We start from the raw sequence: 25,234 nt of genomic DNA on the forward strand, positions 1-25,234 counted from the left end.
AAAATTAGATGGATGTTAATTTTGAGAGTAAATTTTAAAAAATTACAAATATTTAAGGCCAAAGTAAGAAAACAGATATTTTAAGGGCCAAAATAGAAAACTATAAAACGTAAGGGGGGCATGAATAATCTATACTATTATATTAAGTGAATCTTAAATTTAGTCTCTTAAAACTTTTGTCATGTGGAATTTAAGTGATTTACAAAGAAAAAGAAAAAAAAAACACCCACGTTTGCTCATTTTCCTAGGCTGCTATTTAAACTTCAAGAAGAATTTAAAGAAAAGAAAAAAAAACCAAAAAAACTACCCATTTTCTCACTACGTTCCTATAGTTTCTCTGCACCCAAGCAACAAAATTTAGGTGATTTACAACAACAACAAAAAAATAAAATAAAATAATAAAAAAAAAAAAATAACCGCGTTTGCTCATTTTCCTAGCAGCTACTTAATACTCAACTTCAAGAAGAATTAAAGTTAAAAAAAGAAAAAAAAAAGGACCCATTTCCTCCCCGCGTTGCTATAGTTTCTCTGTCACCCAAGCACCAATCAATCAACCATCTCTCAATCTCTCCATTAGTTTGACAATTTAAAAAAAAAAACATTTTGGTTTCTTCCTCTCTACTTTTTAGTTTCTTCTCTCTTTCTATAATTTTCTCTTTCAAAGAAGCTACAAAACAAAATTATTATCTATACTATTATGGTAAAGGAAATACAAACAAGATTATTATTCTTCTTTGAAGGTAATGTTAGATAATGTCTTAATGGGACCACATAATTAAATGTGGTGCTATCATTTATAAAAAGCCTACAATTTAAGTGATTCAATTTAGTTAATAGGCTTAAGGGTATATGTGTTATGGACCTAATGTGTAGATACTAGTTGTATAATTTATATTTCTATGAGGGGCAGAAATAGAAATTAAAACATATTGGTTAAAGTTGGTTTTCATTACCTTTCAGTTTTAAAACCAATAATGGTTAATTTATTGGTTTTCATTACCTTTCAGTTTTAAAACCAATAATGGTTAATTTATTGGTTTTCATTATCTTTCAGTTATGAAAACCAATTACAACCTTTAAAAGGTTATGGTCCCTATTCTTTCCTAAGGTGAAAAATAAGAACACTGTTTTGTTTTTCTAAATCCTCTCAAGGAGAAACATAAGGCACCAAAGGGGAAAGGATTAGAAGGCAATAGCATAGTCAATATCAAGGTTTTATTGACAATCAGATGCTTCCGTTTAACCATTCATCGATGGATTCAGGTATGTCATTTTGTCTTGTTTTCTTGATGATATACATGGTAGATGATCCGAAACATGAAGTTTCATGTTCTGAAATTTATGTTTACAAGTGGTATCAAAGCGGTTATATCATGTGTATTATCAGAATAGATATGCTTTTATTCATCCTATTTAGTTTCTTGGAATCAGATTCTGTTTTTTGTATTTCTGTTTTTCCCTCTGCTGCAAATTCTGTTTTGTTTTCTGGAAATGGAACATAATTCGGATGGGCGGTTCATTTTTCAAATAGTGAACATCATGTATTTATATATATGTATATAATTGGGATTGCTGCAGATTATATAACATATACGGGGTAACAAATTTAGAAATCTTTAAATTTAATGTAATTTCATACAACGTCTACGGAAATTTAATTTTCTAATGTTCTAAATATAAGTCAATTCAAACAAGATGCCACAAAAGTGATATCTCTTGTCTAGATTGTTTTATATGGAATGTTTTGAAATTCATGTCTGTGTATCTCATGCGGGTATTTATCGGTCCAAAGACATGATTAAGACTTGGCAGAATTACACACACATTTTGTGGTGATAAACATGTGCCAATTGTCAAGGAAACCTAATGTGAATAATAAATCCATCAAAAGATAGATTTGTTATTTGACATAACTTATTGTCAATGTTTGATCATTACAACAAGAATACCACTTACAGTTAATATCACTACCCAAAGGCTTGGTATTAATGTTGTGCTAGGTATCTTGAGATGTTGTCATTAAATTAATTTATTTAGAGATTATCTGTTTGGTAACTTAATGTGAGTATAATTGTTTATTCCTTTTATTTTCTTTTTGATTCAGCTTTAATGTCGACTACTTCAATCTCTGCCAACATGAATAATGTTCCAATGTTAAATGGAACAAACTTTAAGAACTGGAAAGAGAACATATTGATTGTTCTCGGCTGCATGGACATAGACTTGGCATTAAGGATGCCAAAAGCGAATGCTCTCACTACACAAAGTACTCCTGAGGAAACTGTGTACTTTGAAAAGTGGGATCGTTCTAACAGGCTAAGTCTTATGATCATGAAGTGTGGGATTCCAGAAGTTTTTCGGGGTGCAATAACAGAGGATGTTACCGTTGCTGGTGAATTTCTTTTAGAAATTCAAAAGCGTTTTGCTAAAAATGATAAGGCTGAAACAAGCACGCTTTTAGCAAGCTTGATTTCAATAAAGTATAAAGGCAAGGGTAATGTTCGCGAGTACATCATGGAAATGTCTCATCTTGCTTCAAAACTTAAGGCACTAAAGCTCGACCTATCTGATGATTTGCTCGTGCATTTAGTTCTCATCTCTCTTCCTGCACAATTTAACCAATTTAAGGTCAGTTATAACTGCCAGAAGGAGAAATGGACTCTCAATGATCTCATTTCATTTTGTGTGCAAGAGGAAGAGAGATTGAAGCAAGAAAGGACTGAAAGTGCTCATCTAGCAAGCACCTCCAAGCATATGGGCAAAATAACGCATAAGGGAAAGGAAGTTGCTATTCCTCAGGGTCCGGAACCAAAGAAACAGAAAACGCAGGATGGTTGTTTCTTTTGTGGCAAGCCCGGACACAGAAAGAAGGATTGTGCCAAATACGTCACCTGGCGTATAAAGAAAGGTCCATTTCATGTTTTGGTCTGTTCTGAAATAAATTTAGCTTCAGTACCAAGAAACACTTGGTGGGTAGATTCTGGTGCTACTACTCACATATGTGTTTCTATGCAGGGTTGCCTGAACTACCGAAAGCCAACTGATGCTGAAAGATACATCTTTGTGGGTGATGGCAAGTCAATAGAAGTGCAGGCAATAGCGCACTTTAGATTATTACTGAAAACTGGTTATTATTTGGATTTATTAGACACTTTTGTTGTACCGTCCTTTAGACGGAATTTAATTTCTGTTTCTGTATTGGACAAATTGGGATATTATTGTTCTTTTGGAAATATGAAGTTTAGTATGTCTATTAATTCCAATGTTATTGGTACTGGTTTACTTAATGTGTTTGATAATCTATATTTTCTCGAAACTATTGCATCTTATAATGCAACCTTGCACGTGGAATCACGAGGTACAAAGCGTAAATTAACTAAGGAAAATTCAACCTCATTATGGCACAAACGCCTAGGTCACATCTCTAAATCTAGAGTTGAGCGCCTTGTGTCTGATGGAATTTTGGACTCTCTTGATTTTTCAGATTTTGATGTCTGTGTTGAGTGTATCAAGGGAAAACATACCAAAATAAAGAAATATGGTGCCCATAGGACTACAGATGTCTTAGAACTAATTCATACGGACATTTGTGGCCCATTCCCTATGGCGTCTTGGAATGGTCAACAATATTTTATCACATTCATAGACGATTATTCTAGATATGGGTATCTATTTCTTATCCATGAGAAATCACAGTCTTTGGACGTCTTCAAAAGATTTAAGGCCGAAGTTGAGTTACAACTCAACAAACGGATTAAAAGTGTCAGGTCTGACCGTGGTGGTGAATACTATGGCAGATATGATGGATCAGGTGAACAACGTCCAGGACCGTTTGCAAAATACTTGGAGGAATGTGGAATCGTCCCACAATACACCATGCCAGGATCACCTAGCATGAATGGTGTATCTGAGAGACGAAACCGGACTCTTAAGGATATGGTAAGAAGTATGATCAGTCATTCTACTTTACCAGAGTCCCTCTGGGGTGAGACTCTAAAGACAGCAACTTATATCTTAAATCGGGTGCCAACTAAAGCAGCTGCAAAAACACCTTATGAGCTTTGGGTTGGGCGAAAGCCTAGTCTAAAACATTTGCATGTGTGGGGGTGTCCTGCTGAGGCGAGGCCTTATAAACCTCATGAACGAAAATTGGACTCTAAAACCATTAGCAGCTACTTTATTGGCTATGCCGAACGATCACGGGGTTACAAGTTTTATGATCCCACAAATAGGTCAATATTTGAGACGGGAATTGCAACATTTTTTGAGGATGCTGAGTTTGGGGGGAGAAATCCAGTTAGAGACATTGTCTTTGAGGAGGAAGCAGGAGTAATCCCACTTCCTACTACTACTTTTGACCAATCACAGGTTCCTATACCTGTCATTGCTCGAGAAGTAATTTCGAATCCTCAACCAGACAATGTTGTTCAAGATAATATAGTTCAAACCCCCATTCAAGATAAGGTAATTGTTCCTGAGGAACAAACTCTACAACCTCAACCTCAAGAATCTGTGCCATTAAGGCGATCCACCAGAGAAAGGAGATTTGCATTTTCAGATGATTATATTGTATATCTCCAGGAACATGAGATAAAAAATGGAATGTCGAAAGATGATCCAATCAACTTTCGTCAAGCCATGGAAAGTTCCAACTCTCATAAGTGGATAGAAGCCATGAATGAAGAATATAAGTCTATGCAAGACAATAAAGTTTGGGAACTTGTCTCATTACCAGTTGGTGCGAAGCCCGTAGGTTGTAAATGGATATTTAAAACCAAAAGGGATTCAAATGGTAATGTGGAGAGGTATAAGGCACGTCTTGTAGCCAAAGGCTTTACTCAAAAAGAAGGAATTGACTTTAAAGAAACTTTCTCTCCAGTTTCTTCGAAAGATTCTTTTAGGACAATTATGGCGCTTGTTGCATATGTTGATCTTGAGTTGCATCAGATGGATGTCAAAACAGCTTTTCTTAATGGTGACATTAAAGAAACAATTTATATGGTGCAGCCAGAAAACTTTGTGTCAGGAGACCCAAAGAATATGGTTTGCAAATTGACTAAATCCATCTATGGACTCAAACAAGCTTCTCGTCAGTGGTACTTCAAATTTCATCAAGTTCTCACTTCGTATGGTTTTGAAACTAACGTTGTTGATGAATGTGTGTATCACAAGTTCAGTGGGAGTAAACACATATTTTTGGTTTTATATGTTGACGACATATTGCTTGCCACAAACGATATAAACTTATTGCATGACACCAAGAGATTTCTATCTAAGAATTTTGAAATGAAAGATCTTGGTGATGCTTCCTTTGTATTAGGAATCGAAATACTCTGAGATCGTTCTCGGGGTATTCTGGGATTATCACAAAGGAGCTATATCGAAAAAATACTCATTAGATTTGGCATGCAAAATTGTAAATCAGGTGAAACCCCGGTTGCTAAGGGAGACAAGTTTAGTCTCAGCCAATGCCTGAAGAACAGTCTTGAAATTCAAGAAATGCAGAAGATTCCTTATGCCTCAGCTGTAGGGAGTCTAATGTATGCTCAAGTATGTACGCGTCTGGATATTGCGTTTATAGTTGGCATGTTAGGCAGATATTTAAGTAATCCTGGCATGGATCATTGGAAAGCAGTCAAGCGTGTTATGCGATATTTACAGAGAACAAAGGAATATATGCTCACATATAGGAGATCGGATAAATTAGAGGTCATTGGATATTCCGACTCCGATTTTGCTGGATGCCAAGACAGTAGGAAATCCACATCAGGTTATATTTATCTGTTAGCTGGCGGAGCAATTTCTTGGAGGTCTGCAAAGCAGACGCTCATAGCTTCATCCACCATGGCTGCAGAGTTTGTAGCATGTTATGAGGCATCAAACCAAGGGATATGGCTGCGGAATTTTGTCACTGGGTTGCGTATTTTGGAAGGCACTGAAAGACCACTTAAGATATATTGTGACAATAAGTCTGCAGTTTTATATTCCAATAACAACAGGAGCTCGACAAAATCAAAGCATATTGATATCAAGTTCCTAGTTGTAAAAGAAAGCGTGCAGAGTGGACAGATTTCCATAGAGCACATTGGGACAAACTCCATGATAGCAGATCCACTTACGAAGAAACTACCACCCAAGGTCTTTCATGAGCACACTGCTCATATGGGTGTTGTTCTATTTGAGAACATTCTGGTTTAGTGTGAGTTTGTATTTATATTACTGCTTTATGTCAGCCTTGAGTTTTATTTATGTAATTAGATTAATTTCTGCAGAAATGAAATATTCAGTTTATTACGCTCTGTTACGTATTGTGAAGTATTGATCTCAATAAAGTTAAGTAGGACCAGTTGGACATAGGCATGTATGGATCACATCACATGTAATTTCCATGCTACGCATCCATGATTGATCTATGTCATTTAGCTATATTTGTATACGTGACCATTGGTGGGTCGAGTTACGATTGATGTAACGAAGACCGCTTTGATCCTATATTAATATAGTTAATGGACAAGATTGTTTGGATACCCTCAAGTTATGATAACAAATTTCTGAGCTCACTAAAGTTAAGCACATTTTTCAGGATACATATGTGGTCCAGTGGGAGATTGTTAGATAATGTCTCAATGGGACCACATAATTAAATGTGGTGTTATCATTTATAAAAAGCCTACAATTTAAGTGATTCAATGTAGTTAATAGGCTTAAGGGTATATGTGTTATAGACCTAATGTGTAGATACTAGTTGTATAATTTCTATTTCTATGAGGGGCAGAAATAGAAATTAAAACATATTGGTTAAAGTTGGTTTTCATTACCTTTCAGTTTTAAAACCAATAATGGTTAATTTATTGGTTTTCATTACCTTTCAGTTTTAAAACCAATAATGGTTAATTTATTGGTTTTCATTATCTTTCAGTTATGAAAACCAATTACAACCTTTAAAAGGTTATGGTCCCTATTCCTTCCTAAGGTGAAAAATAAGAACACTGTTTTGTTTTTCTAAATCCTCTCAAGGAGAAACATAAGGCACTAAAGGGGAAAGGATTAGAAGGCAATAACATAGTCAATATCAAGGTTTTATTGACAATCAGACGCTTCCGTTTAACCGTTCATCGATGGATTCAGGTATGTCATTTTGTCTTGTTTTCTTGATGATATACATAGTAGATGATCCGAAACATGAAGTTTCATGTTCTGAAATTTATGTTTACAGGTAAATGATCTAAAACTCATTAATTTTTATGTTGTCAGTGATTGAAATTTTGTTTAGTTATTTTTTTTTTCATATAAATTCTGTAAGTGTTAAAGAGTCTTTAATTTGTAATTGTAGTTTAATTTTGTTCATTATTAGTATAAATTTATTTTTTCCATATTGCTTTGATCTTACGTAAATGATCTAAAACTCATTCATTTTTATATTCTCAATGATTAAAATTTTGTTTAGTTATTTTTTTTTACCATATAAATTCTGTAAGTGTTTAAGAGTCTTTAATTTATAATTGTAGTTTAATTTTGTTCATTATTAGTATAAATTTATTTTTGCACATTACTTGACAACTTTATACTATTCAGGACTAACAACTTTTTGAAGGGTTGCACCATCAACATTCTTCTACGGTAAGTGTTCTTTGTTTGTTTATTTATTTTTTTAAAGTATAAACTTTGTAATTGTTTAGTAAGAAAAATGATATTTATTTATTATTTATTATTTATGTTTATTAATAAGCTGTTTAGAACTAATACTTTCCCAATGGGAAATTCACATTTCCATTTTGTTGATCATGATGATTAAAAAAATAACAAATAAAAAAAATATAAATGTACACATTATAATGTGAATTTTAAGCTCATATTTTATGAGCTTTTTCATTTTTTCCACCATATAAAAGTTCAATCTAAATAGTAATAATAATAATAATAATAATAAATTGTGTACATTATGATGTAGATTTTTTTCATTTTTCCCACCATGTGAGAATTTTGTAGGTCCTGAATTTTTTTTTTGGGGATGACCTGTTGTCGGGTTATTATATTTTTTGCAGGTTGCTTTATAATTTTTTGTTATTTAGAACTAATAACTTTTCAAGGAGTTGTTTAACACAATCAATTTTCTTCTCCTGTAAGTGTTCTATTAGTGCCTATTTGTTTATTTGTTTTTTTTCTTTTGAAAGTATAAATTTTGTAATTGTTTAGTAAAAAAATTGTATTCATTTATTATTTATTTTTTTATGTTCATTAATTAGCTGTTTAGAACTAATAAAAAAATCACATTTCCATTTTGTTGATCATGTTGATTAAAAAACAAAATGTATATACCTTATACATTATAATGTGGATTGTATGCTCATATTTTAATGATTTTTTTCTTCATTTTTTCCGCCATATAAAAGTTCAATCTAAATTACAAATAAAATAACAAAAAATGTATACATTATGATGTAGATTTTAGGCTCATATTTTTATGATTTTTTTTTAAAAAAAAAATTTCAACCATATAGAAGTTCAATCTAAATTAAAAAAAAAAAAAACATGTATACATTATTGTTTGATTTAGTTGAATGTGGATTTTAGGCTTATATTTTTATGAAAAACTTTTTTCATTTTTCTCACCAAATAAAGTTCAATCTAAATTACAAATAGAAATATGTATATATATACACACCATGATGTGGATTCTAGACTCATATTTTTATGAAAAACTATGTGAATTTTAGACTCATATTTTTATGAGAAATTTATTTATAAAAACCACCATATGAAAGTTCAATCTAAATTACAAATAATATATATATATATACATTATGATATGGACTTTAGTCTCATATATTTTTTTATTTTTTATTTTTCCCACCATATAAAAGTTCGATCTAAGTGATAATTTATGCCCTCATCATCATGTAAGTTTCTAACTTTTTTGTTTCGTTTATAAAAACTTCAAAAATATTTACACTTTGTATCTTCATACATAACGCAATTAGCCAATTACAAAAGCAAAGTTATGCTGCAATCTATTGATTAAAGTACATTTATTTTTGAATTTAATATAATTTTTTTTATGTTTATATAACAAACAAAAATAATACTAATTTTTTTTATGTATCTTATATATTGGTTGCAGGATTTGTAATTTCCACTCTCGTGTCAATGCCAAATTGAGATGTTTTATGAATTCATAATGTACAATTTTTTTTTTTTGTGGTGAAAATTAGGAAATATTATATATATATTTTTAAAGATTTGTATATATTGTATTGTACATACTTTATTTGAAATATATACCAAATAAATATTTTATTGCACATAATTAGAAATATTTAACTTGCATTACATTACATTTATAATACATATATAATTATTATAAAAAAAATATAATAAAAGAATAATATAATTTTTTTGTAAATTTGTACACCCATCGCGCGTGTGCGTCAGCCGCTAGTATCTATACTATTATTAAAAGCCAACAGCCAGCTTTTATGGTCTATACTATTATTAAAAGCCAACAGCTTTTATGATGTCATGAAGCCACTCTTTAGAAACTTTTCTTAATTTTTCCTAAAATAACCTTAACATTTTGCAGTTACATCAATTTTAATTAGAGATAAAATGGTAAAACAAAACAATCAATTTCACTTTCCCACTTCCCACTCTCCACGTCTCCTCATTGCAGTTACAATATACACCGAAATCCCCTCTGTATCTACATAACTCCCACACAGAGAAGACCCTAAACGAAACAACGATACAGACCTATCTTCCACAGAGATCTCCATGGGACACGGTACTTCATCCTTTCCCTGTGATATGAATTAATTGATTCACTCTCTAATTGCAGGTGAAAAGGGTCGCCATAGCAAAAAGCACAAATCTTCTTCCAAGGTTCTTCCATTTCCCCTATTTGTCTATGTTTTGATTTTGCTTTTCCTGTTTTTGTTTGCGTTTTTTGTTTGCAGGAGGATCATAGGCCCACAGTTGTAGAAGACGATGACTCCTATTATGTTGAGGATTTAGATGATGATTATCGTGATGGTATAACTCTGAATTTAAATTGAATTGATTTTTTTGGATGATTTGAATAACCTGAGTGAGTGAATTGTGTGTGTATAATAGTATAGATGATTAAAGGTGATAGGGAAGGAAAAAAGAGAGATTTTAGCAAGCTAGAACTTAAACCAGATCAACTATACATTTTTAAATCTCCCTCTTATTATCAATTTTGATATACATACATACATATATATATATATATATATATATTGGTTAACAAAGATCAAAGAAGCAAAAATAGACAAACCCATAAATCAAAAACAGAGTTTTCCAGACATATTTTTCTGGATTCACGAATTAAAAACACTGAAATGGGGGGTTTTTGCATGAGCAAGCAAATCTTTTTTTTTTTTTTCCTGTATCAAACGAAGTCCTTTATTGCATAGACTCACTGGAAGAACATTTTTAACATTACTGTCATTCTTTTTAAGGAACTTTTTCTTTAAGCATGTGGACCTCTCTATCTATGCTTTTGGCCACCAGGTTTTTGATGAAATGCTGGAACCATTGCAAACTAACAACACTTAGCTAATAAACTTCTAAAAATACGCACCAATTATATAAGTTATTTCCAGCAACTTTGATTGATCCCTGCTTACTAAGAGAAAAAAAAAAAAAAAAAAAACAACAACAACAACAACAACTTAGGCCTTTTAATTATCCCTTTTTCATGTTCGGATTGGTCTTAATGTTTGAAATAATTTTTTTATTTTTTTTTATTTTGATATTGTCTGTACTCCAATTGATTACTTAAACAAGGTTTCAAATGACTGTTCTCATTAAGGAAAAAAGTTGGTAATTGAATTCTTCTTTGTATGTTCTATTATGTTTTCATTATTCTTGACCGTAAGCAAAATGCTTATTGACACTTCAGAATTTGATGTTCAATGTTCTCTTTTAAACCTTGATGCTTTTGTTTTTGTGTTTTATTTTGTCTCAATCCCAAAAAATACGCATGTGTAATTGTGGGTGTATTAAAAGAATGTTGTGTAAAAAAAATGTAGTGTAAAGAATGTGTGTTTAAAAAATATAGTGTTCTTCAGTATTCTTAAATTTTACATAATTGTAAGTGTTTTGAGAGTCTTCAATTTGTATTTTTTGGTGTATTACTGTTAATTATGCTTTTCATAGAAAATAAAAAGATCCATCATGTTATATCAAGTTCCTTCTGAAAAAACTTATATTGTAAGTTTATATTCATTCTTTTATATATATATTTAAAAAACTGTGAAGCATAAAATGTGTTAATTATACTTTTCATAGAAAATAAAAAGATTCCTTCTGAAAAAAGAAAAAAAAGAAAAAAACCTATATTGTAAGTTTGTATTCATTTTTTTATATATATATATTTAAAAAATTGTGAAGCATAAAATGTGTGTAATTGTTTAGACTTAGACTTAAAAAGTTTTGGATTTTTTTTCCATTTGATTTGGACTATGTTAATCTATGTAAAAATGTAATTTTTAAATTTTTTAGTTTCATTTATAAAAAACTTTAATAATATTTACATTTTGTGCCTTTATATATAATAAGCCAATTAGAAAGCCAAAATTATTGTACTCTATTAGTCAAAGTACGCATGTGTACAATTGTGGCTCATTTTAACAACGTAAAATTTTAATTTAATCAATGTACATTGTATGTAAATTATTTTTTACAAGTATCTTATATATTTTCTGCAAGATTTGTAAGATCTTCAGTCTTATCTTACCAAATTGAGATTTTATATGAATTTTTGTTGTAGGGTTTTTTTTAGTTACGATTAGTAAATATTATATTTTTTTCAAAAAAAATTGAACAAATTTTAACATACATATATTTTATTTATCAAATATTTTAATATCAAATGTTACATTACACATAGTGATACATGTGATTTATATGTATATATAAAAGAAAATTTAATGTGAATTTCACGTTATAATTCCAAATAAATTTGCACACGCATTGCGTGTGCCGGACTACTAGTTATTAATAAAAAAACAATACAGGCGATAGACTCGTAACGGTTTCCTTTTTACGTGGAGGTGCAAACTAATTGAAGAAACCCACCCTCCTGTGATTGAATTGAATGTTGTTTGTTCATCTCTTCCAGAGCTGAAGGTGAAGAAGAAGAGTCAATAATGGCGAAGTCGAGCGCAGATGACGAAGAGTTAAGGCGAGCCTGCGAGGCCGCCATCGAAGGCACCAAGCAGAAGATCGTACTGTCGATTCGCGTCGCCAAGAGCCGCGGCATGTGGGGCAAAACCGGCAAATTGGGCCGTGGTCACATGGCTAAACCTCGTGTTCTCGCCATTTCCAGTACGCATTCCATTCTCTCCTTTCTCTCTCGATGAGCTGAGTAATCTTTTCATGTGATCTAAGGCGATGTTTGTTTGGACATGAGCTTGTTTTGGATTAATAGTTCAATAAAATTATTAATCCAATATTTGGTTAAACAATTGAGGTATGTCTGGATATGGTATCACATATGATGGACTATTCAATCCATAGAGGAGTGTGGTGGACTATTCAATACCACAGATGGGGAGAGATACAAATTGAAAGACGAAGCCAAAGTCAGGACTATTAGTTGTCCTTATAATTCTAACTCAATCCAAACATAAGATAGAATATACAATCAAAGGGATTCGTAGTTTTAGAACTATTGATCATGGAAATGCTAATCTAACCTAATCCAGTTTGCCTAAACAAACATGGCCTAAAATCAATTCTCAGTTAGTATTTATGCAACCAAGTTTAAATCTACACCATATATTTGAATGCTATGCACTTTTCTAGGTATTTTTCTGGGTATGTTAAATTTCTGTTATATATAATGTTTAATTGGAGCATTTTGCTACAAAAGTGGCTGTATGACCAATGCGGAGAATGACTAGGAAAGATTTTGAAAAGATTCAGTCATGTTTCCTTTAAAATCTGTGATCAGGCAAGTTAGAGATGAAGGAAATGGTTTATACATTTAGAAATGGTTTGTACATTTGTAAACGGATGACAAATTAACTGATGAGATGGGAATGTGAATTAATAGAGGCGGTAGAATGATGAGATTATGGAGCTGCATTTGTGAACTGTGTGGAACTTGAAAGCATGGCTAATTTGTCCAGAACTATTTAACTCTTTGAGGTTTCGACAGCTATGACTCTCTCCTCTGCTCTTTGGTAAAGGCTTATGCAAGACTGCTGCAAACATTTATGTTCTTCAATAATGAGTAATATGAATATAAAGTGTCTAGAGTCAAATTGACTCTAGGGCTGTGAGGGGAGTGAGAAGGGTCATTTGGTGTCTCCTCTAAGAAGGGCCTTTTCAGCATACTTTGTGACTTATATTGAGCTTCATTTTTTCAAGATATTTGCTGCAGTTTGGACAATAAAATATCTACCCAAGCAGAGCTCTAATGACCTTCATAAAATATTGTTTGTTTGATAATTTTGATGGTCATTTACTTTCATCGTTGTTGTTTGCTGCCCTGTCGTAGGTGTGACCAATACATTATTAGGGAGGAGAAAAAAAAAAATGCTTTTGGTTAAATAAAGTTGAATACAATACAAAATTGTCAACAGTAAATGATAATTCCTACAACAACCACTTTATTGTCATCACTATTTTGTGTTTCCATCATGACTATATGTAGTTCATGCAGCTAAATTAAAAGCTCAGCGTACCAAAGCTTTCCTTCGTGTCTTAAAGTACTCCAATGGAGGAGTTCTCGAGGTGATTCCTTATTATTATTATTATTATTATTATTAGGGGAAATTACAAAAAAAAAAAAAAAAAAAAAAACCTTAGGTGCCGTTTGGTAACACTTACGTTTTCAGTTTTCTGTTTATATTTATAAAAATTTTAAAAATTCAAATAAAAACTTGTTTGGTAAAATTTTTGATTTATAAATCAGTGGTTTCAGTTTATAAATTTAGCCAAAAAATAAAAACACAAAATGTGTTTACGTTTTGAGTTTTGAGTTTTGAGTTTTTTTTTTTTTACCACCCAACACTAGCCACCACCCGCCACCATTTTCTACCACCGGCTTCCGCCACCACCACCCACCCCTCACTCCCCACCACCACCTGCCACCACCACTCACCAGCCACCAGCCACCACCAGCCACCAGCCACCTGCCACCCACTCGCCACCACTACCACCACCAGCCATCACCCACCTGCCATCCACCCGCCACCATCCACCACCCGCCACTACCATCCACCTCACGCCACCACCGCCCGCCACCTACTCGCCACCACCACTCCCCACTCACCACCCACCTACCACCACCATCCACCACCTGCCACCCACCCGCCACCACCACCACCACCCACCACCCACCACCACTACCACCATCACCCACCACCGCCCACCACCCACCTGCCACCACTACCCACCACCCACTCGCTACCACTTACCACCCGCCACCGTCACCCACCCACCCACCCACCCACCACCCGCCACTTACCTGCCACCACCCGCCACCCGCCTGCCACCATCACCTGCCACCACCACCACCACCACCCACTCGTTACCACCTGCCACCGTCACCTACCCACCCAACATCACCACCCACCACCCACTACCTGCCACCACCACCACCACCACCCACTCCACCGCCACCTGTTACCGCTACCACCACCCACCCGTTACCGCTACCACCACTACCACCCACTCGTTACCACCCACCACCAGCCACCGTCACCCACCCACCCACCCGCCACCACCCACCACCACCAGCTACCCACCACCCACCGTCACCACTTTCCACACTGTCTTCCGCCGCCACTTGCCACCACTTGCCATTTCTTACTATTTTTTATATTTTAAAATTTTTTTAAACATTTTGTCAATTACCAAACGCGTTTGTAGTTTATGTTTTTTTAAAAATAAACAAAAAATAAACAAAAACCAGTTTATAAAATTTTTGTAAATATAAACTGAAAACGTAAACGTTTCAAACCCTTGTAACAATATAAACTGAGTTTTTAATTTTGTCAATGTAAACCCTATTTGTTTTCAATCTGAACCATTTGCCTATTTCCGTTAAGTAAAATTGATGAAAAAATAGATATTTTAGACATTTTATGTACACTTATATTGAGTTTAATGACTAAAATACCATTTTTTTTCTCGGTTTTAGTTAATGAAAATAAGCAAATGGTTTAGATTGATAACAAATCAAAAGATTAGAGTTTAAATTGACAAAATTGAAAACTCAAGATTTATTTTGTTACAATGATCAAACCCTGTGATTTTTTTTGATATTTTAATAGTCCCTTATTATTATTATTATTATTATTATTATCAGTTCTATTGGCTGTTGGTTGTTCTTTCCATTTTGTATTCTGCATAATACCTCTGATGTTGCTTAAAAATTATATTTAATAGCTGATATTTTCTTAAAACTTTCATTCCACCTGTAGCCTGCAAAATTGTATAAGCTGAAGCATCTTTCGAAAGTGGAGGTTGTAACTAATGACCCTAGTGGATGTACATTTATGCTGGTAATATTTCTTCACTTAAACAATCATAGGAAAGCTTGGCATTCCAAGATGATTTAAACTTTACCCTGTCATAGAGATGACATGCATTAAGCATATGTTCCTAGAACTTTTTGTAAATTGATTTTCAGTTTCTTCTTGAAAATGTATGAGTTATTTTCCTTACCCATCTTATTCGTCTAATCCTTTTTTCGGATGAACTTCCTTTAGGGGTTTGATAACCTTAGGAGCCAGAGTGTTGCACCTCCTCAGTGGACAATGCGCAATGTTGATGACAGGTAACATTACAGGAAACCTAGCACACTTCAGATATCTTGATGCTGTTATATATAACATATATGTATATATACTTTTTATAGTCTATCAGGTGGCTTCTATTTCTTATTTTATTTTATTTCCATGTTGTAGGAACCGTCTTGTATTTTGTATCTTAAACACTTGCAAAGACATTCTGGGTCATCTTCCCAAAGTTGTTGGTATAGATGTTGTGGAGATGGCTCTGTGGGCTAAGGTGCATATGATATTCCTTAGTTTTCTGCATTGGTATCTATACTGCTTTTGTCTCAAAATCTCATTATATGTGGTTTGCAAAAATTTAAGTTCTCCGTAGACTGTCATCTTTGAAGACCTTATGCAAGATGGGATTTATTTGGTGCTACTTTGACTCTATGTATTCATGTCAATGAAATTTGCTCACTCCTTAAGGAAACTAAATGTTTTCATCGCTCATGTATGTAGCTTAAAGGCCATAAGTGTTGGCCTACTAAGGTAGGGTGTTGAGAAGGGTAGACTAGGTATAAGACCTCACCTTTGACATTACTGGGTATGGGCACAAAGTGGCTGCCTTCTGATGTCAACTAAGCTCACACTTTGATATCCCAAGGTTTACATTATGCTGAGCACATATATGAGTGGTTCATACACCACATATGATTGCGGAACTTGTCATTAAAATATAGTTTGCCCTTTAGTTTAGTTATAAATCAATGTAGTGATAGCCTGACGATTTTCTTTCTTTGAAAAACCAACGAATCTATTAGCGCATTTATAGGTTAGTTATGTATGTGAGATTGAAGATGAAACCCTTTCTTTGAAGCTAAGTTGTCTAACTTCAACATAATCTGCATTCCCAGTTAGAAGGATCTTGGGAGTAATTCATATGGTGGTTGTTTATGTAGTTTGTAATACTGCCTTGTTTGTCATTTTGAAGCTCTCGGCAAAGTAAGAAGTCATGGTGGAGGGCTTGTTATGTGATTTAGTTTTCTTTTTTTTTTTATTATTATTATTTTATATATATATATATATATATTAATTTGGGACTTCCATTGGGGGCTAATCCAAGAAATGAGGTGTTTTGGTATCCAGTTGTGGAAAAGATAGGCAAAATGTTGGAGGGGTGGAGTAGGGCTTTACTTTCTAGAGGGGGTAGGTACACTTTAGTTAAGACTATTCTAAGTGGCATCCCAATTTACTTCTTGTATGTGTTTAAGATTCTAGTCAAGGTGGCAAGAGCTTTAGAAAAATTGATGCGGGATTTTTTATGGGAAGGGAAGGATGAAGGCAAGAAAGATCATTTGGTGAATTGGGAGACAATTTTTTTTTCCAAAAGAGAAGGGGGGTTTGGCCATTGGTAATATTGCAGCTAGGAACATGGCCCTACTTGGCAAGTGGTGTCATGACCCAAATTCGCCCCATAGGTTTAGCATCGTAACCGACTAATAATCTTGGGATTACTGAAGGCCTTAGAACATATTAACAAAATAAGGGGCTAGCGGAAGCAATTATACAAACATATAATGTCTATAGAGCTGTGCAAACATATATGGGACAACAAAAATTTAAAACTTATATTCACATATATGTGACGTCATAATTATATCAGCCTTACGTCACCCAAAAGTGGATAAAACAAAACGGGACTTAGCCCTTTTATACAGTCTAAATAAAAGTCTTGTCCTAAAGAGAAAAAAGATAAAACAGACACCACATGCACTTGACTTGGACGTTTGAACACTTAGGAACCTCTTTGGGAGGCACTATGGTTAACTTGACAAAACAGAATTCCAGGCAACAGCTTAAGTCTGGTCCCACACCTGATCACCTACATACATAAATAATACAGTGAGTTGGAGCCCAGTGAATAATCAACAAAGTAAAGAGGTTTATGATTGATGTCCAAAACAGATTGAGATTCACATGCTCATACAGATTTCATAAATAGTTATACGTGGCATATCCATTAGCTAACAAATCAGATTGATCATAAAGACCCACGCGCATAGTCGGTACCGACAACCATAAAGGTCAACATCTTTGTGCACATATAGTCATGGGCCACGTGAACGTAGGCCTTGGTATTGTTATCCTCGGTCAAGGGCCATATAAACATGGACCGTGGTATTGTTACCCCCAGACAAGGGCCACGTGCATATTGGCCACTGCATTGTTACCCCCGGACGAGGGCCACATGAACATAAGCCACGGTATTGTTACCCCCGAGCGAGGGCCACATGAACTAAGGGTGCCACAAATACATTTTAGAAAAACTGGACAATCATTTATGATTCACAAATAGCATTTCATAAAACAGATCGCATCATTTTACTCAGAAAATACTCCTAATCAAATATAACTTTACAGAGTTGTTACTCACAGATAACTCCGGTAACAGAATAGATCACTTGGACAGAATAGATCGATCAGGCGGGTGCTAACACGTTACCTACACAAACACGTGACAGATACACTTGAACATTTGCCCCAAAAGTGCTTAACTTATTGTTCTTCTCTCTTAGCGTGTGCTTCTAACTTTTATTCTCATTATTGTTACTTAATCATGGCCCAAAAGTGCTTAACTTATCGTTCTTCTCTCTTAGCGTGTGATTCCAACTTTTATCCTCATTATTGTTACTTAATCATGGCCTAAGAATGCCTTAGATGTAATGAGGATACAAGGATACACTTGGAAAACACTTAGTAAATTTTTTGAAGTAGGACAGTTCGCTTGAGCGTTACTTTGGTTGCTCGAGCGGACCCCTTGGTCTGTAAAACTTCTGGGAGCTCTCATTTTACGCTCGAGCACAACTTTGGTCGCTTGAGCCAAGGCTCAAAAATAAGAGTGGTCGCTAGAGCGCAAGTTCTGATGCTCGAGCCAACCCTCAACTCTGCAAAGTACTAGGAGCTCGCATTCTTCGCTTGAGCGTAGACTCTACCGTTCGAGCGAAGACTTTACCGCTTGAGTGAAGAGTACAAATTCTGGAATTTCCAAATAGCTCTCTAAGCTCCAAACTTCAATTCCAAAACACCAAAACATATTCTTTTAGGCTAAAACTTAAGAAAACACTTGCAAACTTGTAAAACATTATGAATTAGAGATCATTTCGCAAAATCAAGGCCCAAAAGCAAGTGAATTGTTCAAAGTCAAACTTGAAATTGTGAAAACATAACATATGAACTCAAACGTTCCAAAACACGATCAATTGAGATGCCTAGCACAAAAACATGTTGAATTCATAAAATATAGCCAAGATAAGAACATGTATGTGTGAATTCTTTGAAATCAAACTCAAATTACTCAAATTGTGATGAAATGGACATGCATGAATGGAATGCTCTTCTTTCTACCCTTCAAACTGAATTCTCATGTTAAAACACTTAAACCTCTTGAATTCATACATTACTTGACTCAATTACATAACTAAAGGGTTGAATTCTTACCTTAGGTGTTCAATTCCTTGAATTCTAGTGAGTTCTTGCTCAATTTCTCCAATTTCCCTTTAATTCTCTAGCAATTCCTCCTTTCTTTCTTAAATTTTCTCTTCACACTCTAGTTCTCCCTCTCTCACGGTTTTAGTATCAAAGATGATAAAATGAGGGTGTAGTGGGATAGTCTAGCATCAAATTAGCCTTATATAGGCTCATTTGGCATTAGTTAGTTAAGTTTAGTTAAGGCTGATCCATTGTTTTTATTTTATTTTAATTATTTGATTCCGAATCGAATTCTAATTAAATTTACCATAAAATTCTAAAAACTCTAAATAACACATAAGTGGAGTCAATTTCGCGTTCGGACGCCGGTAAGGCTTTTGATTCGCATAATGAAACAGAAACACAGACAGATATTTCTATGACCGACAGATACAATAGCATATAACACATATAACTCACAATTAACACATGTTTCCATCATAATTACTTATTAGTCATTCTTAAGTAAGGTTTATAAGCTAATCATAGGTTGGGGTTGTTACAAATGGTTATGGAGATTCCCAATTGAGTGCGACTCATTATAGCATGCGGTCATTAGAAGCAAGTATGGAATTCATTTTAAAGGTGGAGACTCATAGGTGGTCACTGGGGGTAACGAGCGTGCTCCTTGGAAATCAATTTCTTATATTTATCCAACCTAGCAACCTGGTCCCGTTTCCTTTCTATCAGGGTGGGTAATGGGGAAGTTGCCAAATTCTGGGAAGATGTTTGGGTTGGTTTTTCTTTCTTTGCTTTGTCTTTTCCACGTTTCTGTAGAGTGTCTCAGTCTCATAATTGCTCTATCGCTTCCATGGCATGCTCTTCTTTGGCTCCAATTTCTTAAAATTTTAATTTCTTCAAGAATCTTAATGATAGAGAGGTTGGGGAATTAGTGGCTCTTTTATCAAGGTTAGAGCACGTTTCTTTGGTTCCAAATTCGAAGGATAAGTGGATCTGGGCTAGTCATTCATTGGGACCCTTTTCTTGTAAATCTTTTTTTGACAAAATCATTGATAAGCCTCACGTTGCTCAGTTTCCTTTTCATAAGAGGATATGGAAGGCTTGTGTCCCTTTTAAGGTAAATGTGTTCTTTTTTTGGGTGAATAAGGTAAAGGTGTTCATGTAGATCTTGGTTCATAGAGGCGCTTTGACAAATGATACATTGCAAAAGAGGAGACCTTTCTGTTTTTTAAATCCTCAATGGTGCATAATGTGTTGTAGGAATGGAGAATCTTTGGACTATTTATTTCTGCATTGTTTAGTAGTAGTGCGTTTATGGAAAATGTTGTTTGGTTTGGGGAATGTGATGTGGGTGGCCCCAAAAGGCAGTGCACATATGATTTTAATTGACTTCCGTGTATTGGGCAAATCAAAGAGGGACAAGGTGCTTTGGCTTTGTGCTGTCTTTGCAATTTTCTAGGTTATTTGGTTGGAGAGAAATGGGCGTGTCTTCGAAGATGCTTCTTGGGATGTTCATTTTTTATGGAAAAGAGTTAGACACTTAGCTTCTTTTTGGGCCTCGGTGAATCCTCTGTTTAGAGGGATTCCTCTCTTTTTGATTGCAGTAAATTGGGTGTCAGTTTGCGATATGTAGTGTTTTTTTGGCTTCGTTGTGTTTTTTTGAGATTTTCATTTCCTTTTTTTCTTTGTAGAGGAATCCCCATCCTCGCTTCTTTTTGGCTTCGTGTCTTAATAAAATTTTATTGTTGCTGATCAAAATATATACATATATTTTTTAATTTCAATAAGCTTCATTTAATTTTCTTGTAAATGATTACTACTATTAGGTCAGGTCATTGTTTCCAGTTTGTAATCTTTATTTACTTGTGTTTAATGCAGGAAAATACGCCCACGACCACCAAGCAAAGTAATCTTCAAGATGGGCCTGTTGCAGCTACTGAGACGGAAGGTGACTTGAAAGTGACTGTTGAAAAAGAACTTGTGTCTCAAGCTGAGGAGGAGGACATGGAGGCTCTATTAGGCACGTATGTATTTTTTCCTCAAAAATGTTTTCGAGTTTTAATTCTTGAACTTTAAAGTAAGTTCTAATGAGTTGACAGTAAATCTCACTAACTGCTGCGATGTATGTTCCTTATTTTATTTTATGGGTCATGATTGAGACCCCCTCCAATCACCATCCCACACATACGTGGTGGGTGGTGATTGGAGGAGAAGGAAAAAAAAGAAAAAAGAAAAAGAAAAAGTGGCCAACCAGGTGAAGAGGGGATCAAGGGGTGGGAAAAAAAGGGGGTCCGAGTCATTATTGTTATTTTATTTTACTTCATGCCAACTCATTAGAGTGGCGGTTAGAGCAGCTCCTTCAGAGCTCAAAATCTCAACTGTTTTTTCCTTGTCCAGAGGGGCTTGGGATCCCCTATCCCATTGCTAATATGTTGCCACGTCATCATGTGTAAAAGTAATTATCTCTACTTGCACCACAGGATTAGCCCTTGTTAGGGGAAATCCCCTAAACCTAGCCTTCGAAAGTTATCGCTATGCTTAGTCCACCGTCGGCGGCATGGTGAAGGTAAAATAAGAGAATCATCAACTGCCGATTTGGTAGACAGAGTTTGATCGTCTCTGACGCAGTGATCTTGTTCAATATTTGCAACAAATATTTAATATTGCCGGGCTACCGAAATGCCCATCGTTTGACTGAAACTCATATTTTTCCTGTATTTAGTTTTTTTTTTCTTTTTTTTCCCAGATCTTCACAATCTATATTTTGCCTCCAAATCATGGAATCAATGGAACAAAATGACGATTTAGTGGAAGAGAAATAGTATTGAACCTTTGTGTTAGTAATAGATTTGAAGATTTTTTTTTTTGTTACTTTAGAAGATGAATCTACAAAGAATAAGGATGAAGGAACCAAGAACATGGGAAAAAAGCTGGAAAAAATGGATTTTACGTAATAAAAGAATAATGAACAACTCTTATGGAATGGTTCATATTCACATCGTTTTCTCTTCTTTTCCTAGAACCTGCAAAATGGCTTATTCATCGGCAGTTGCAGGGTTGCTGGTGGTGGTGGCATAGTCGAACCAGATCACTGTGCAACTTAGACCAGTACAAAACTCGGAAATAAGAATCCTGTGGTGTAAGTACAGAGATTTATTTTTACACATGGTGACATGGCAACATATTAGCAATGGGACAGGGGATTGGGACAGAAACAGGTGATCCCAAGCCGTTCAGAAGTGGATTTGTATGCTTAAAGTTGTATACACAATATAATTAAGAATACGACACGGACCAAGCGGATATGTAAATTTACAAAAAATGTAGGACGCGACATATTGGGGACAAGTGTAAAAAATATAATTTTATATGTTTATTATATGTTATATTTTTAAATATTTAATATGTATTTTATGTTAAATATTTAATTTTATCAAATTTATCAACTTTGGGTATGTTATTTTAGTAAAAAATTTAAAAAATTTAATTTTTTTGAAAAAAATAATCCTCAGCGTGTCCTCATCGTGTCTCCAGCGTGTTCTTAGCGTGTCCCTACGCGTTCGCAGCGTGTCCCTACGCGTTCGCAGCGTGTCTGTAGCATGTCCCAAGTGTCCCAGCTTGTCCAACTCTTTCCAGCATGTCCGACACATGTCCAGAGCGTTCGTGTCCGACACGTGTTGGACACTCATACGTGACCTCCAAAGAGATGTCCGTGCTACATAGCAATATAATATGCAACTTGTTCGTGCTCCAAAGAGATGTTTGTAGCATATCCCAAGTGTCCCAGCTTGTCCAACTCTTTCCAGCATGTCCGACACATGTCCAGAGCGTTCGTGTCCGACACGTGTTGGACACTCATACGTGACCTCCAGAGAGATGTCCGTGCTTCATAGCAATATAATATGCATATGTAAGAAAATAAAAATATAACTACAAATATGTGCATTCTTATATTTACTGTCCAAGATGCAGAACAATTTTCATTTTATGTGGTACACTTGAAAGAAAACTATGACATCAAGTTTCTTCTATGGCATATACAGTGCAAGAGTGAGATGAAGAGGATAAGCAAAGTAAAATAAATTTGATTGTTTAGAAATCAGCTACGCTGAGGTCCTTGAAGTTTCTCAATTTGGATTTTTTGCATCCAGTTTATAATGTGTTACAAGCCTACAGACTTTCCATGAATTATTTATTTATTTTTATAAAAATTAAAAATATTCTCTTACAGTGCTGAAATAAAAATATTCACTTTTTCCTAACTCCCCACATTATTTCCCCAGAGACTCTTATGTTGTGAATTTTCTAAGTAAATAAAACCATATGAAGTTCTTTGTGCTTTTCTCTATATATTTTTTAATCAATTACATGAGTAGGTGAATAGTTCTTTGGTAGATCTTCTAGGCATAAAATCCAGTCTCATATTCTGAAATCCTTTCCTTGTATCTTAATATTTGTGCAATTACTGCTGCCTGCTAAAATCCCATTGTATGACTCATAAGTTTAATAACACAATAATTATTGCAACTTTATATCAACTTTATTCTTGTAATAATGGTTACTAAAGTGATTTTCCTTTGGTCAGTTTTTCAGATCTTGTCAAACAAATTAGTCAATTAAACTGCTCTATCAGAAAAACACTTCCAAGCCTAAACAGGAATTTCATCTTGTCCTACAAATTTATTTATTTATTTTTATTTTCAGTTTTTCAACCAAATTGATCCTTAAACACCTAAGAAGCTATTTTGTCCACTTTGTATTTACTTGATAAGCTAATTTCAATTCTCTCTTCAGCTTATATATATGTGTGTGTGTATATATATATATTTTCTAGAAGATTTTTTTTATGTTTACTTTTCTCTATTTTTCCTTCTTGCTAGTGGGAAAGTTAGACCCAGAAGTTGAGTCAAATTTTCTATTGTTGAAATGAATGGATTCTTCTCATTATTTTTCTGTAATTTGTCTTACTTTTTGCTATTTCTATCATATCATTCTGGCTGTCATGTGTTGATGTTTTGCTGGAGATTTGAGCATGATGTTATTTGCAGGTATGTAATGGGTATTGGTGAAGCAGAGGCATTTTCTGAGCGGATGAAGCGAGAACTTCAAGCTTTGGAAGCAGCAAATGTGCATGCCATTTTGGAAAATGAGCCTTTGATCGACGAGGTAACCCTTGTGTAAGATGTGTAGATGATCTTAATATGAATTTAAGGCTCATATTTGGGAAAAGCTTATTATTCATCTTGTCCTTATTTCTTTTAAACCCCACTCCCCCTCTTACTTTTGTTGTTTTTGTTTTAGTAAAGATCCTGAAGAGGCTTTTCTAAATTAAAATGAGCCTTTCTATGGAAAGCTTATGTTCCAGGCTGCCAGCTGTATGGCATCAAATAAACATGTCATGCTTCACTATTCACTTTAATTCAGGGTCATCTCCGTTATATATGCACGTTTCAGAATTTACTCAGGAATCATTACAAACCTCTAAATGGTTTTCTGGAACCATTGGCTTCTATATGTACACTCTAAGAATTATTTCAGCGGTGTTGTGTGTAAGGCCACTATTTCAAGCAATTCTACCTTATTTATTATCCCTTAGGGCTACACTATAATGTTGCTCGGACCATTTTATGTTGAAGACCATAGGATCAGCTATCTTCTTGATACAAAAGGCAATGTTTGGTTGGTGATTTAAATGGAGAATTTTTACATAATCATTTTTTCCTTTTTTTTGTTGTCATCTTTAACTTTATTTTGGCTCTTTAATTGTTAATTTTTTGGTCCTTCAGGTGTTGCAGGGTCTTGAATCAGCCACAAATTGTGTTGAGGATATGGATGAATGGTTAGGCATTTTTAATGTAAAACTTAGACACATGAGAGAGGACATTGAGTCGGTAGGATCTCTGCTTACATTTATGTGAAGTATTGTTTCTGTTGTGTTCCAATCAGACCCATATTTTTTATTGCAGTTATTATGATGCATAAATGCTGCACAT

The 25,234-nt window shown here is 34.4% G+C and overlaps 1 protein-coding gene across 10 annotated transcripts in view; it reads left to right on the top strand.

The window, feature by feature from the left end:
• Positions 1-9,639: 9,639 nt before the first annotated feature.
• LOC114319662 (exocyst complex component SEC3A) overlaps positions 9,640-25,234 on the top strand; it is a 60,376-nt gene continuing 44,781 nt past the window's right edge. For 5 of the 10 annotated variants that reach the window (XR_014332342.1, XM_082873809.1, XM_082873816.1 and 2 more), the window contains exons 1-10: positions 9,647-9,879; positions 9,954-10,029; positions 12,143-12,348; positions 13,682-13,761; positions 15,456-15,536; positions 15,744-15,811; positions 15,942-16,044; positions 21,120-21,265; positions 24,290-24,407; positions 25,028-25,132. Coding sequence is in view for 9 of the 10 variants with exons in the window: in XM_082873809.1 (XP_082729935.1) it covers positions 12,171-12,348; positions 13,682-13,761; positions 15,456-15,536; positions 15,744-15,811; positions 15,942-16,044; positions 21,120-21,265; positions 24,290-24,407; positions 25,028-25,132 (879 nt within the window). In the remaining variant the exon portion in view is untranslated. Of the gene's footprint in view, positions 9,880-9,953; positions 10,030-12,142; positions 12,349-13,681; positions 13,762-15,455; positions 15,537-15,743; positions 15,812-15,941; positions 16,045-21,119; positions 21,266-24,289; positions 24,408-25,027; positions 25,133-25,234 lie in introns of all 10 variants that reach the window. The other 5 variants (XM_082873811.1, XM_082873814.1, XM_082873810.1 and 2 more) reach the window with 5 other exon arrangements.

The sequence above is a fragment of the Camellia sinensis genome, chromosome 6, assembly GCF_055761805.1.
Source record: "Camellia sinensis isolate YWXY chromosome 6, ASM5576180v1, whole genome shotgun sequence".
Lineage (NCBI taxonomy): Eukaryota > Viridiplantae > Streptophyta > Magnoliopsida > Ericales > Theaceae > Camellia > Camellia sinensis.